We start from the raw sequence: 12867 nt of genomic DNA, 5'->3' as shown, positions 1-12867 counted from the left end.
CTAGAAACCTAGTAGGCTCCCCGATTACCTTAATCTTAAAAGTAATCGATTGCTTTAACTATTTAATATCTTCCTTCGATACTATAGTATAGAGGGTATTATTAATATATAGTAGAAGCTATATACTCTTCCCCTTATACTAAAAAATATATCTTTTATTAGATAGTTATTAAAATCTAAGACTCTCTAATTATTATTTAATTGTTTTATATTATAAGTAAGCTAATTAACGTAAACTATATATTGCCTAGTTGATTATACAAACTTTACCCGGTATCTTATACCCTATAGGTGATCTTATAAAGACGTATCTCTCGTTAATTAGGGTATTAAGATAGGTAGTTGTATAGTTAATCTATTCCTAAAATAAATTCCGAATTATTACTATAGAGAGGAATAGTCTTATACTTTCTAGCCGTGCTATAGGAGCGTAGGTATCGTTAAAGTCGAAACCTAGTCTCTGTCTATTACTATAGATAACCTATCGAGCTCTAAACTCGGTAATATAGTCTTCTTTATTATATTTGATATTAAAAACCTATTTACTAGGTAGTATAGTACTTTCTTTTAGTAGATTATTAATAGTTTAATAGGCCTTAGTACGATTAAGCTTTTTAACCTATAGGTCTATCGCTTACTACTATAGCTCGTTCTATAGTAAATCTAATGCTTCTATCCGGTTATATAGAATCTTAATTTGCTAGGTCTTTAAACCTTAGGGAATATTAATTGCTACCGTACCTATTATTATCTTAATTAAATCAATTGCTGATAAAGCCTTACTATATTTATCCTATTCTTTATCTTCGAAATGTCTTAGTAGGTTTAATTAACGTCTAAACCTAGTTCTTACCGGTTATAGCGGAGTTAGTATAGGCGTAGATAATAGGTCTAGTAATAATAATGCCGGAGATAGTGCCGACGGTAATAATATAAATATCAAATTTCTAGAAATCAACTTTGTACCCGCTTTTAGCGTAGTAAAATGTATACTTTAATTATTATTATTCTCTTCTTTATCTATCTTAATTACCTATTATTAATTATTAAGCTTTAGTAGTTAATTAACCTATTAAATTTATCGAGAACGTTATACTATAATAATAGGTAATCTAGTTCCTTACTTAGAATCTAAAGGGCTATCAATTACCTCCCCTTTAACGATAATATCCCGATTATTAAAGTAAGGAATTCCCTATTTCTATTCCTAGAAAATAACGTCTCTATACCTTATTACCTTCCTAGTTTTAGGATTATAAATTTAGTAGATATAACTATTGTCTCCTTCGTATCCGATAAGGTAGCCTATCTAGGCCCTTAGCTCTATCTTTTAGCTCTAGATTCTCCTCTCCTTCGGAATATAAATATATGCCTTAGTATACTAGGTCTATAGAAAAGAAAGAGTTATATTATCGGGAGTTCGTATATTTAATTACTTCCTTTAAGCGATTACTAGTATATTATTTCCCTTCCTTCGAAGACGATTTATAATATAGTAAGTAGTATTTAAAGCCTTAGTCTATAATTCCTTCGGCGAACTAGTATTAATTCCTATTATCCTTATAATTTAGAGAAGATAATAGCCTATAAATTCGGAGACGCTATTCTATTTATAGGCGTAGGGAGTAGAAATAGATATAATTATTGTCTTATTTCTTACCTAATTAATAAAGGTAAAGAACTCTCTCCCTCTATTAATTCTCTATTTAAAAGTCTAAGTTGTTATCTTTTAGTAAATATCTTCTATAAAGCGTTATAGAACCGGTAATGCCTTACCCTTTATTATAAGATATAATATAAACCGATAACGTATTGTATTATTAGTGATTACTATTATATATTGCTTATTATTCTTACCGTTCTCTAGGTTATATCCTAGCGGATTAACCGACTATAGATTGATATAAAATATATAGGCAGCCTTTGTAGCTCTTACTTAATTAGCTCTTAATATAATCTGCTTAGACTTGCTAAGGCTATATACCTTATAATTAAAAGATTTATTTTCTTAAATATTATAATCTAGATCTACCTAATTAAGCTTAGTTTTATAAGAACCGGTATAGCCTAAATGTTTATAGGCTAGTTCCGCGGAAATCACTGTAGTACCTAGAGAGGGAGAGGCTAATTGAATAAATAGTACCTTATAAAAGTCTTTAGTGAAACCGATCACCCTATCTTCGTTATTATAAAGGGTTTTCGACTTGCTATTCTACTAAATTCCTAATTCCTTCTCTATAGTACTAAGAGAGAAGAGGTTATATTAACCTACTTAGTAAACGTAATAGATACTAATCTAATAATATATTATTATAGTATAATTAATATAAAAACTTAGTTGAACTAAGCTATAGTATTTAGCTTTAATCTTTTTATTACCGGAGGTTAACTATTTATATTCTTATCCCTTTAGATATCTCTTAGTTATTAGAAAGGTAGATTGATTACTATAGATATACTCTAAAGTACTTATATCTAAAATCTATAGATATCTAGGTATTATAGCCACAAATTGAATAGCTATTATTAATTGATCTAGTTATTAAATTAGAAACCCCTCGATATTATTAATATTATCTAGATCTTATTTTACCGTAAGTTAATTAGTAAGTATATAAGAAGGATTAAAACTAGTTAACAAACTAGCTATCGATATTATAATAAAGCTAGTGCTCTTAGGTATAGAAAGGTTTACCTACTTAGTCCTATCTATTAGTAGCCCCTAGACCTATTAAGCTTTATCCTATTTAAATTCTATAGGGTTTATCGAATTGCCTCTACGGTTGTTATTATTCTTAAAAAACTAGATCTTAGGTCTTAGAACCTATCCTTCCGGACGTTTCTTAGGATATAAATTCTAGTATAACAATATACTATAGCCTATTATCCTATAGTAAGAATAATTGCTATTATTGCTTCTCTTAGGTCTATATACTCTCTATTTATTAATATATTCTTAGGGAGACGTACCTTTCGGAGGTAAATTCGTTAAATAAGTATTCTAAGGATTCTAAGGTTTCGGAGGGTTCGAAGGATTCGGAGGATTATTAGATTGACGTTGTTATTAATCGTTGTTAACCGCTAATATAATACTAAAGGAATCGGCGGAAGTAGACTTAATATAGTCCTAAATTGCCGTATTATATCGATAGAAATCGATTATAGTAATCGTAGTAACTAGGTTTTTAATAGCGTTTAGTTTATTATTCTTTATAATAATAAAGCTATTTAACTCTAGTACCTCTATTAGCTCTATTAGTATCGTCTATAGAGTAAAGTAGGGCGAAATTCTAGATTTTAAATCTATTAATATTTTATATATTACTTTTAATATAATAATAAACTTATTACTTAATAAAAACTTCTTTCGTAAGATAGACCGGAAGGCTATTATCGCTACCTTTAAAGCACTATAACCTTTACCTTTTAGATACTTCCGAATCTCCTCTAAAAACTTATCTATAAATATAATCGGGTTTCCCCGACTATTAATTTCCTCTATTAAGTCGCTATCTAAACTACTAGATATCTAAGTACGAACTTACTTAGAAAGAGTCTTCTACTTCTAGCTATTCGGGTCTCTTCGACTCGGCTAGGAGATCGATCGTTTGACCAAATTGTGTAAATTATAGCTCTCTAAGATCTTCTTAACCTTATCGATCTATTTGTTAAGATCCTCTCTTTCTTTAAGAGGAGGAGTAATCTTATAAAGATTAAATGTTCTAATATCTAGTAGACCGATAGCTTAGTTAATAACCAAGACGTCTTCTTCATCATACTAGTTGTTGTTATTAGGTAGGTAGGTTGCTATTTTGATAGAATAACCACAAATTAAGGTATAGTATCTTCTACTACCCTTCAAAAACAAAGCTCTAAAGCAAGACCTAGTACTATTATAGCACTATCCTTGATGGATATTGATGAAATAATGATTCAGAGGTAGAAAAAGGGCTTCATAACCTGATGAGCAATCTATGTAAGATTACTACTGAGGGGGAAAAAGTAGAAGAAAGATTCTTAATTGCTAAAACTAATTATGCAGGGGTTTATATACCCTGCAAACCATCTGAACATAAACAACAAATAGCAAACAAAAGAAGGCTCAGTCTGTATCAAACAATCAAGCATGCATGCCTGAGGGTTCAACAGGTCCGAAAGTGAGTTGGGTTGAAATCATAGTGGGGGGTCAAACCTGGGTTTTATAGGGGCTGCCGGTAATGAGGCCCCGGGGATTTCAGCCACTTAAAAATCCATTCGGTCGCGGCACCAAACTGGATCGATGCACCTGTATGGAACTTGGATTATATATTGCATAATACTATTAATACTATTACATGACAGCACACGGTTGCAGAAGAAATGGCCTCCGGGGCTTCCGGAGAAAGGCATTTGGCTGCTGTATCACCGTTAGCTCAGTAACTATTTGGTTCCAGCGCTAATGAAAAGCTTCATTGTGATTTCTACAAGTTTTCTGTCCATCACTACTCTCTTCAGTAGGTGGATCGAATATCTCCCGAGGCACATGCCAGGTCTTATTATCCGATCGTTGATCTCCATCCCAATCGGTTAGATCAACCAGATTTGAATCAAGCACTGATTACCTCAGGAAGATGCCGAGTCTTCATCTCCCATATTTAATCCCGTTGAATCTCCGCCCCCTGTCATTTTCATTGCAGAATCCGGGGGGTGTGGCTGATGGCCACCAATCAGCCAGGTCAAGTATCTCCGTCACCAGCACGCTAGGCCTGTCTTGGAACTAACGATTTAGTGGGGAATGACTAGAAGTGACTTACATGTGAGTTTGATGTTATATTTTTTTGTTCTTCTATTATGTTCTGAAGAAGTGGAACCATGAACAATCCCCGCAGACAGGCAAAGCTCCGGGGAGATGAACCTCTTTAAGACTCACGCAGACGCTAGTTTCGCTAGTATCCTGCAGCTTCGGGGAGTGCCTGCTTTGCCAGAGAATTATCCGCTTCCACCTCGTTGTATTGACTCGACATCTCGGTCCAGCGGAGTAGACTTCCAAGGAAATTGGAGCTTTTACATCTAGCGCATTCAACCGATTGGATTGGAACAATACAGTTTATATGGTTGTATATCGCCGTTAACAAAAGTCCAGCTTATGTTTACCCGCATGACATACCTGTATTATGTATGCAGCATGCAAGTTGAGGCTATAAATTGTGTCTGACTTCTCCCCTTGTCGGTTTGTACAAGGATCCAAACTTCACTAAAACATCAAGTCGCACTTCATTCATGGCCGCAAGCATGAGGAATCTTATATTCACAGCAACCATACTACTATGGCAGACGGTTATGGGCCTGACTCCCGCGGAATGGCGCAGTCAATCGATCTATTTCCTGTTGACGGATCGATTCGGACGCACCGACAATTCGGTCACTGCTACCTGCAACGTTAACGACAGAGTATGTGCGATTTTTAATCCTGGATGCTCAATTGATACACTAACAGCGCATACTAGATTTATTGCGGTGGCAGTTGGCAGGGGATTATCAACCAGGTATATATTAAATCTTTCACTCCGAATCTATATACTAACTGGACTCCCAGTTGGATTACATTCAGGGAATGGGCTTTACTGCCATCTGGATCACTCCAGTAACAAAACAGCTCTCCCAAACCACGGGTGATGGAACGTCCTACCATGGGTACTGGCAGCAAAATATGTACGATTATTGAACGGTTGGTGCTGGAATCCTGCTCACCAACCTCACTAGATACGATGTCAATCCAAACCATGGCACGTCCGATGACCTCTTGGCACTCTCGAAGGCACTGCACGCTCGAGGCATGTATCTCATGGTTGATGTCGTGACAAATCATATGGTATGGTGTCTTGAACAATGGAATGGGACCTTTCTAATACGCCAATAGGGCTACGCTGGGGCCGGAAATACAGTGGATTACAGTGTTTTCACTCCCTTTAGTTCTTCGTCCTACTTCCACCCCTACTGTTTGATCAGTAACTACGATGACCAGTCCAATGTCGAGAATTGTTGGCTTGGCGACACCATTGTCTCGCTGCCAGATCTCGACACAACCCAGGGCTCAGTGCAGACCATCTGGAACAATTGGATTGGGGATTTGGTGTCTACTTACTCCAGTAAGTTTAATAGTTATGTTAAAAGCCGATCTAACATTGTCAGTTGATGGATTGCGCGTCGATACCGTGAAGCATGTCCAAAAGTCCTTCTGGCCTGGATTTAATGACGCGGCAGGTGTCTATGCTGTCGGGGAGATCTTCGATGGAGACCCAGGTTACACCTGCGATTACCAGAACTATATTGACGGCGTCCTGAATTACCCTATGTGAGATGATTGCCATCCTCCTTTCCGGAGAAAGGCTGACTGTCCAGCTACTACCCACTGCTACGTGCGTTTCAATCTTCCAGCGGTAGCATTAACGATTTGTATAACATGATCGGCACCGTGGCCTCTGATTGTGCCGATTCAACTCTCCTAGGCAATTTCATCGAGAATCACGACAACCCACGTTTCCCAAGGTAAGACATTCAAAGTTCTCAGAGATACATGACACTGAATGTCCATCATAGCTACACAAGTGACTACTCACAGGCGAAGAATGTGATCTCATTCCTCTTTTTGTCGGACGGTATTCCCATCGTATATTCTGGTCAGGAACAGCATTATAGCGGTGGACATGACCCGGCTAACCGCGAAGCTACGTGGCTGTCGGGATACTCTACCACAGCAGAGTTATACCAATATATCGCAACTACGAACAAGATCCGCAAAGCAGCTGTCGCGGCAGACTCGACCTATATCACGACGAAGGTACGTATTGTAAAAGCCATTCTAGTTAAAGTGACTGACAGATTATCAGAATATCCCCTTCTATCAAGACAGAAATACTCTAGCTATGAATAAGGGATCCGTCAGCTCGCCGGTCATCACGGTGCTTTCTAACTCTGGGTCTTCTGGATCCTCCTACACATTGTCTTTACGTGGGAGCGGGTATTCATCCGGTGCTAAGCTGCTGGAGATGTACACCTGCACATCTATCACAGTGGATTCCAGCGGTAACATCCCCGTTCCAATGGTATCTGGGTTGCCGCGGGTATTTGTTCTCGCATCCTCACTGAGCAAGAGCGGGCTATGCGGCTCATCTATTCCCAGTGCCACAGCCACCACTAGTACGACAACAACTAGTACTGGGGCGGCCTGTATCCAAGCCACTGCCCTGCCGGTTCTGTTCAAGGAGCTTGTGACTACTTCCTATGGTCAGGATATCTACATCTCAGGCTCCATCAGCCAACTCGGCACCTGGGGCACTAGTAAAGCTATCGCACTGTCTGCAAGCAGTTATACTTCTTCCAATCCCTTGTGGCAGGTGACTGTCACCCTCCCCGTCGGAACAACCTTCCAGTATAAGTTCCTCAAGAAGACGGCCGGGTCTTCAGCCGTGACGTGGGAAAGTGACCCTGACCGACGGTATACGGTGCCGACTGGGTGTTCTGGAACTACAGCCACTGTGACGGCGAGTTGGAAATAAACTGACAGCTAGTGTTGATGATAAGCTCTGCTTGGAGATTAATTTATGCCAGAACTTGCGAATATCATTGATGAATTCTACCTACTTTCTATGAACAGAACCCTGTAGACCAAATCCCAAAAGGACGGTGCTAGCTAGAATATATCCCAATATATAATTCATATGCAAATGATTAGTCAAGCCTTCGATCGGATATTCTTGCAATCACCACTCAAAAATGGAATGCAGCAGGATCAGCCATGATCTGGTTAAAACTATCTTGACGAAAGTCATCCGGCAAGAGGGCACCACGATCAATGAAGAAGTTCATCAGCGACTGGTTGTTACCCCATTGTGGCCAATCCATGTAATCTCCAGCCTTTGCATTGGGGTCCTGCTCATACACAAAAGACAAGTAGTATGAGTGTAGGGATTTGGATCCATAGTTTGACAGGATTCCGTAGAACACCTGGACAACATCAGATCCATGGAATGTTCCTAGGAAGGGAAGTCCATGGTCGTAAGACGACAGATAGGACCAGGAAGGAACATCTGGTTTCGCTTTCTGAGCGTAGCTCAGAAAAGCCCGGCGTGTGAGGGTAAAGGATATATCACCTAGGATAGCTGCCAGTCGTTTATATTGTGGGTACCAGTTGTAAAGGGATCCCGTGCGGAAGGGTGAGCCGTCTGTTTTGATATCTTGGTAGGTGGCGACGAGGTCCGTAATCTGCTGTCGGGAAGCGTCGAAGAAGAATAGATTCTGTAGAAAGTCCACTATATGATCGGTGGTTGTCAAATTGTTCTGAAATAGAGAAAAGACAGTGCCCTCATCTTCTTGGTCGCCGACGATGAACGGCACCGAGGCGTATTTGCCCTGGATGACTAGTTGTTCTGGTGATTCAGTTAAGACCGTGCCATCCGGACGAGGCAGATATGACTCGGCGACAGAATTATAACCCAAGATGCCCGGAACCGAGTTGGCGGCATTGAGAAACTTGGTGTAATCCAGGCCGCGTAGACATTCGAGGGTATCACTGGCGCCACTGCATCCGGCGTTGCTAACAACAGTATCATATACAACCTGGCCTTTCGTGCCGTCAATTGGACTTGCAGGCACAATGCTGCCGGAGTTCATGATGGCACTGCGAAAAAGCGGCGCACCGTTGTATGTATTATTGCCATCATATATGGCCATCTGATCAAACGCTGAGATGGCGCCAGCAGACTCACCCCAAATGGTCACCTTGGACGGATCGCCCCCAAATGCGGCGATATTGTCTGCGACCCATTGTAACGCAAGACGCTGGTCCATAAGTCCGAGATTGGCGGAGCCATCCTTCAGGATCTCTGCGCCCGGCAAGAACCCGAACCCTCCGAGACGGTAGTTCATGGCCACAAAGATTACTGGCATACCCAATTTCACAGAGCTCGCCACGAAGTTTGATCCATCGTAGATGGCGGTGGCACCTTGTTCAAAGCCACCCCCAAAGATCCAGACCAGCACTGGTAGCTTTGCGTCTGGCTGAGTTCCGGAAGGACGACGTATATCAAGACTCAAACAGTCCTCAGCAGCATTGGTGATCTCCTGAAAGATTGGGATGTTGGTGAGCGTCGCAATTATAGAGCTAGGGATGTCCTTTTTGTCGGTGCTGAACAGGAATTGTGGGCAGGACTTCGCGATGGAAGTAGCCTGGATGGTCCCGAGGGATGTTTGGATGGGTTGAGGTGGTTTCAACCGAAGGAGGGCAGTTGGGGGTAGTGCGAACGGGATGCCATTGAATTTATCGATCTTGTTCAGATCCGTGGAGCCAATAACAGTGGCTTCAGGCTTGGAGATAATAACTGTTGGATTGGTTGTTGGTGCTTTCTTCTGGGCTGGGACGGCCCAAACCAGAGGCAAGGTAGACAACAAGATCAGTGTCCAGATGGAAGGCATTGTGATGCTTCCTTGAACTGGGTAGAAGAGGTTTTAACGCACTAGTGATCTTGTTTCTCCCTTAGCTCGCAATCCTCATGTTGAGTGGGCAATCAAGGGATATATATATAGAATGTCCGTTTCCCCCTCTGTCTATCCTCATGGGTCTGGATGGACAGCTTTCATGGTTTCGGAACTCCTAGAGCTCGAGCATGTGTCTCTTCTGTTGAAATCCGATATTCATTCGGCTTTGGCACTTCCGAGAACTGAGAAGTAGTGGAGAAGGGACAATCACAACTCAAGACGGCAGATCAGCCCATACACTGATCACGCGGTAACTATGCAGTGCAGTGTCGGGCATATTGCATAGGCAATGGACATGGTCATAAGGATACAACCACTGTGCTTGGATAGCACAATCCACCGAGAGGATTTAGGAGTGGCCGCTGAGAGGAATGCACGTCGGGCAAAGAATGCTCCGGCAAACGAGCTCGGTCAAGTCCGCAAGGGGCGTACATATTGATAATGGTATGTTTAGTTATTTTCCAAATGACATGAGTCAAAAGTGCTTTTCCGGGGGACAAATCTGCTTTCCTAACCAAATAACACATTGAGTTGGAAGACTTCACTGGAATTCTCACAGAAGGACCTCTCAAAGGGAATCTCAGAAGGCGTAGACAGGTAGGGGTAATGGGTTCGAATGTCGCATTAACAAGCTCGGGGACAAACTTCATCATCGCGCCGACTTAGCTAGCTTCGCTGAGACCTTCCGATAATTCGAAGCCTGGTACTTTGCGTAGAAACATGCAAGGCCAGTGATTTCATGATTCGTCGGTGGACTGGACGATCTGCGTGGGTAGTTCGAGATATATTTTTCTCCATTCGACAAATGGACGAGACAGCCGGGAGCTTTGTAATATCTATACGGAGCTCATCGAAGAAATCTTCTTTTGTAGATTGGTCGGTGCGATCGAAATCAGGTAACCAAGAGCGAAATGAGGATCGGATTCTTCTGGGGTCCTAGGAGGCCGTCCTTGCTAGAGCCGATGACTTCAAATTTTGGTGCGATCGATCAGGTTCTCTTTGAAGAAGGGCAAGTGCCCGTCGGCACGATCGGGGTGGGATCAGAGTACGGATTTTTGTCAGGTTGACATATCTCTCACTGATAAAGTGTCCATACCAGAATTGCCAATGCGAGCTAATATGTAACCGCCCTGGGCCGGAATCATGATCATGATCGGATGCATCCAGGTCCAGAGGAAACCGCGAAGGACCAATCGAGAAGATCTGGAATAGGACTGGGAGATGGGTCTTGCCTCGCTCACTTATCAATATAGGACGGTGTAAAACTTCTCGGAAGGAATCCGGATGGATATAACCTAATGCCAGGTCGCACCCGACTGGCTTCTCAGGGGAAAGTCAGATCGACTTGACAAAAGTCCCTACCTCTATCGCGGTTTAAATCGCACGGACAGACTTGCACTGCTTGGAAGAACACGGATCGATTTCCCCTGGATCTTGTGCTAGGCGGGACTGACACAGTGTCACAGTCCGTTTTAAAAGGTGGCTAGGTCGATCCGCAAGAAGATTTGGAAGGGACCGCCGGTGCGGACTAGGATGCGATCGGGGGAGAGACTAATGAGGGAGGATCTTGACGGTTTTCGTGAGATCAATCAAGTTTCGAGTAATATTTGGAAGGTATAAACGAGGCGACCTGGTACCGGATCGGGTCTGAGATCTTGGTTAGACTAAAATCTGCTTGGTGTCTCTTTGGATTGCATCGTACCGGACAGTGTGATTCGAGGTACGCACCGGGGCCCCTGTGCTGGCTGAGAGCATTTTCTCATGTCTCGATAGAACCCGGAGGAGGCAATGCGAGTCATTGCGAGAAGGTCCGCCAGTCAGTACCTCTGCTAATGGCACCCATGTGGTGCTTCCCCGGCGAGGCAGAAGGACCCAGCATGTGGAAGAAACCTTGCTAGGGGCTGATGGAATTGTTGGGGGCGGCGGGGGAGGGAACTTTCTCGTTCGTTTCGCAGATCGATCTGGCGGCGTTGGCCAGTGACCCAAGTTTAGCATCAGCGAAGAGGCGTTGATAGACTCGAGCGTTGTTGGCTTTGATAACTTGAAGTATTGAAAAAGACGGAAGAAGATATTGAGGTGGATTACATCAGAAATAATAAATATGAGAGTTAGATATATCTTCATAGATGGATGTGCACCGCAGCAGAGAAACAATGTCTATGGAAATTACTTTCTTTTACACCTGTCAGCTCGGATCTATTGCGTACAGGCTTTTGCAATATCAGGTGGGTTTATGCATGTGGTTCGATCATCTGGGGATTTCGCTATGTGTATTGTCCCAATAGCTCGAGGCTCGAGTCACGGCGATAGCAACTTCAATGCCATCTGCTGAACCTTTAGATTTCGGAGTTGTTTTGCGTGAAATGAATTCTAATCGAGTCGTCGGTAGTGGGGAAACTTGAAAAGAGAAGAGAAGATAAAAAAAAACAGGTTAGCAGTCGGAAGACAATTGCCAGGTGCTTTACTGTGAGTTATCAAACACATTCTTTCCACGATATCTTTAAGGCGACCAAGGCTACCAAGGCCGCATGGTCACATAATCTGACATTGCAACAATGCAGGTATGCGTGGTCATGAGAAGTGGATGTATATCCACTCAAAATAAGCCAGGCCAAGTCAGCTTACTCCGTACAAGGGTACTGGTAGTTCCACAGACACGCGACCCGCCACGTGTATGTGATATTATCGTCCAATTAAAAACCGGTCAATGGAATGCACAAGAACACAGTGGTCAAGGCAGAATAGGCGGGCAAGGACTATCGCCGCGTGGGACCTGCGCAAAGCGGTGAACGTGTCAAAGTGAGCGAGGAGCCCATCAGCATTGATAAACATACCAATAGTCCAGAAATCACCCTGATGTGCGAGTGCAAGTGTCACTGCACTTTGATATCCTATCAACGCATCAAGGTAGAGGTTGGATGGGACGATCGGCTGGTTTCGCGCCATTCACATCGAACACAAGCGTTCTGACAGATGGTAAACTGGAGATTCCAAAGGATCAAGCGATTACACTCATTACGGATACTACTACGGAGTAGTAGACGGTAGTGAAAGAAACGAGGAAACGACACATGCAACATGATTATCGTATAGGATATCGGAAGTTATGTGGCATGGAATGCATGGACTGAAGGGAATTAGGAAGGGCAATCAGGATGCCTAATCGCATGAGACCGGGGGGTTAGACCCATGGCTTCCCAATAAAAAGCAGGTAGTCATCTCGATAGTCATGAGGTTGTTGGATTTCCGGGGCACCGACGGTCCAAGAGACTGTTAATGCGCGAAAGCAGTTAAAAGAGTCGGGTAATTGATCACAAAATCACAAGGCCCAATCACACCATGTCTCACTTC

General features: G+C 42.2%; 2 protein-coding genes across 2 annotated transcripts; one reads left to right on the top strand and one right to left on the bottom strand.

Annotated features, from left to right (window-relative positions):
• Positions 1-5259: 5259 nt before the first annotated feature.
• Positions 5260-7538, top strand: N7516_010822 (putative alpha-amylase; the record flags this gene model as incomplete). Its single annotated transcript, XM_057223540.1, has 9 exons — positions 5260-5430; positions 5487-5525; positions 5576-5691; positions 5743-5851; positions 5900-6128; positions 6172-6334; positions 6382-6528; positions 6580-6820; positions 6870-7538. 9 exons carry the CDS (start codon positions 5260-5262, stop codon positions 7536-7538), a joined length of 1884 nt encoding a protein of 627 aa, XP_057070761.1.
• A 211-nt stretch (positions 7539-7749) lies between these two features.
• On the bottom strand, positions 7750-9453 carry N7516_010821 (putative extracellular lipase; the record flags this gene model as incomplete). Its single annotated transcript, XM_057223539.1, has 1 exon — positions 7750-9453. One exon carries the CDS (start codon positions 9451-9453, stop codon positions 7750-7752), a length of 1704 nt encoding a protein of 567 aa, XP_057070760.1.
• Between the last annotated feature and the right edge of the window lie 3414 nt (positions 9454-12867).

The sequence above is a fragment of the Penicillium verrucosum genome (genome assembly GCF_028828655.1).
Source record: "Penicillium verrucosum strain IBT 35672 chromosome Unknown utg000004l_segment0_segment0, whole genome shotgun sequence".
Lineage (NCBI taxonomy): Eukaryota > Fungi > Ascomycota > Eurotiomycetes > Eurotiales > Aspergillaceae > Penicillium > Penicillium verrucosum.
The sequence above is the reverse complement of the archived record's forward strand: the minus strand, read 5'-3'. Positions and strand labels throughout refer to the sequence as shown.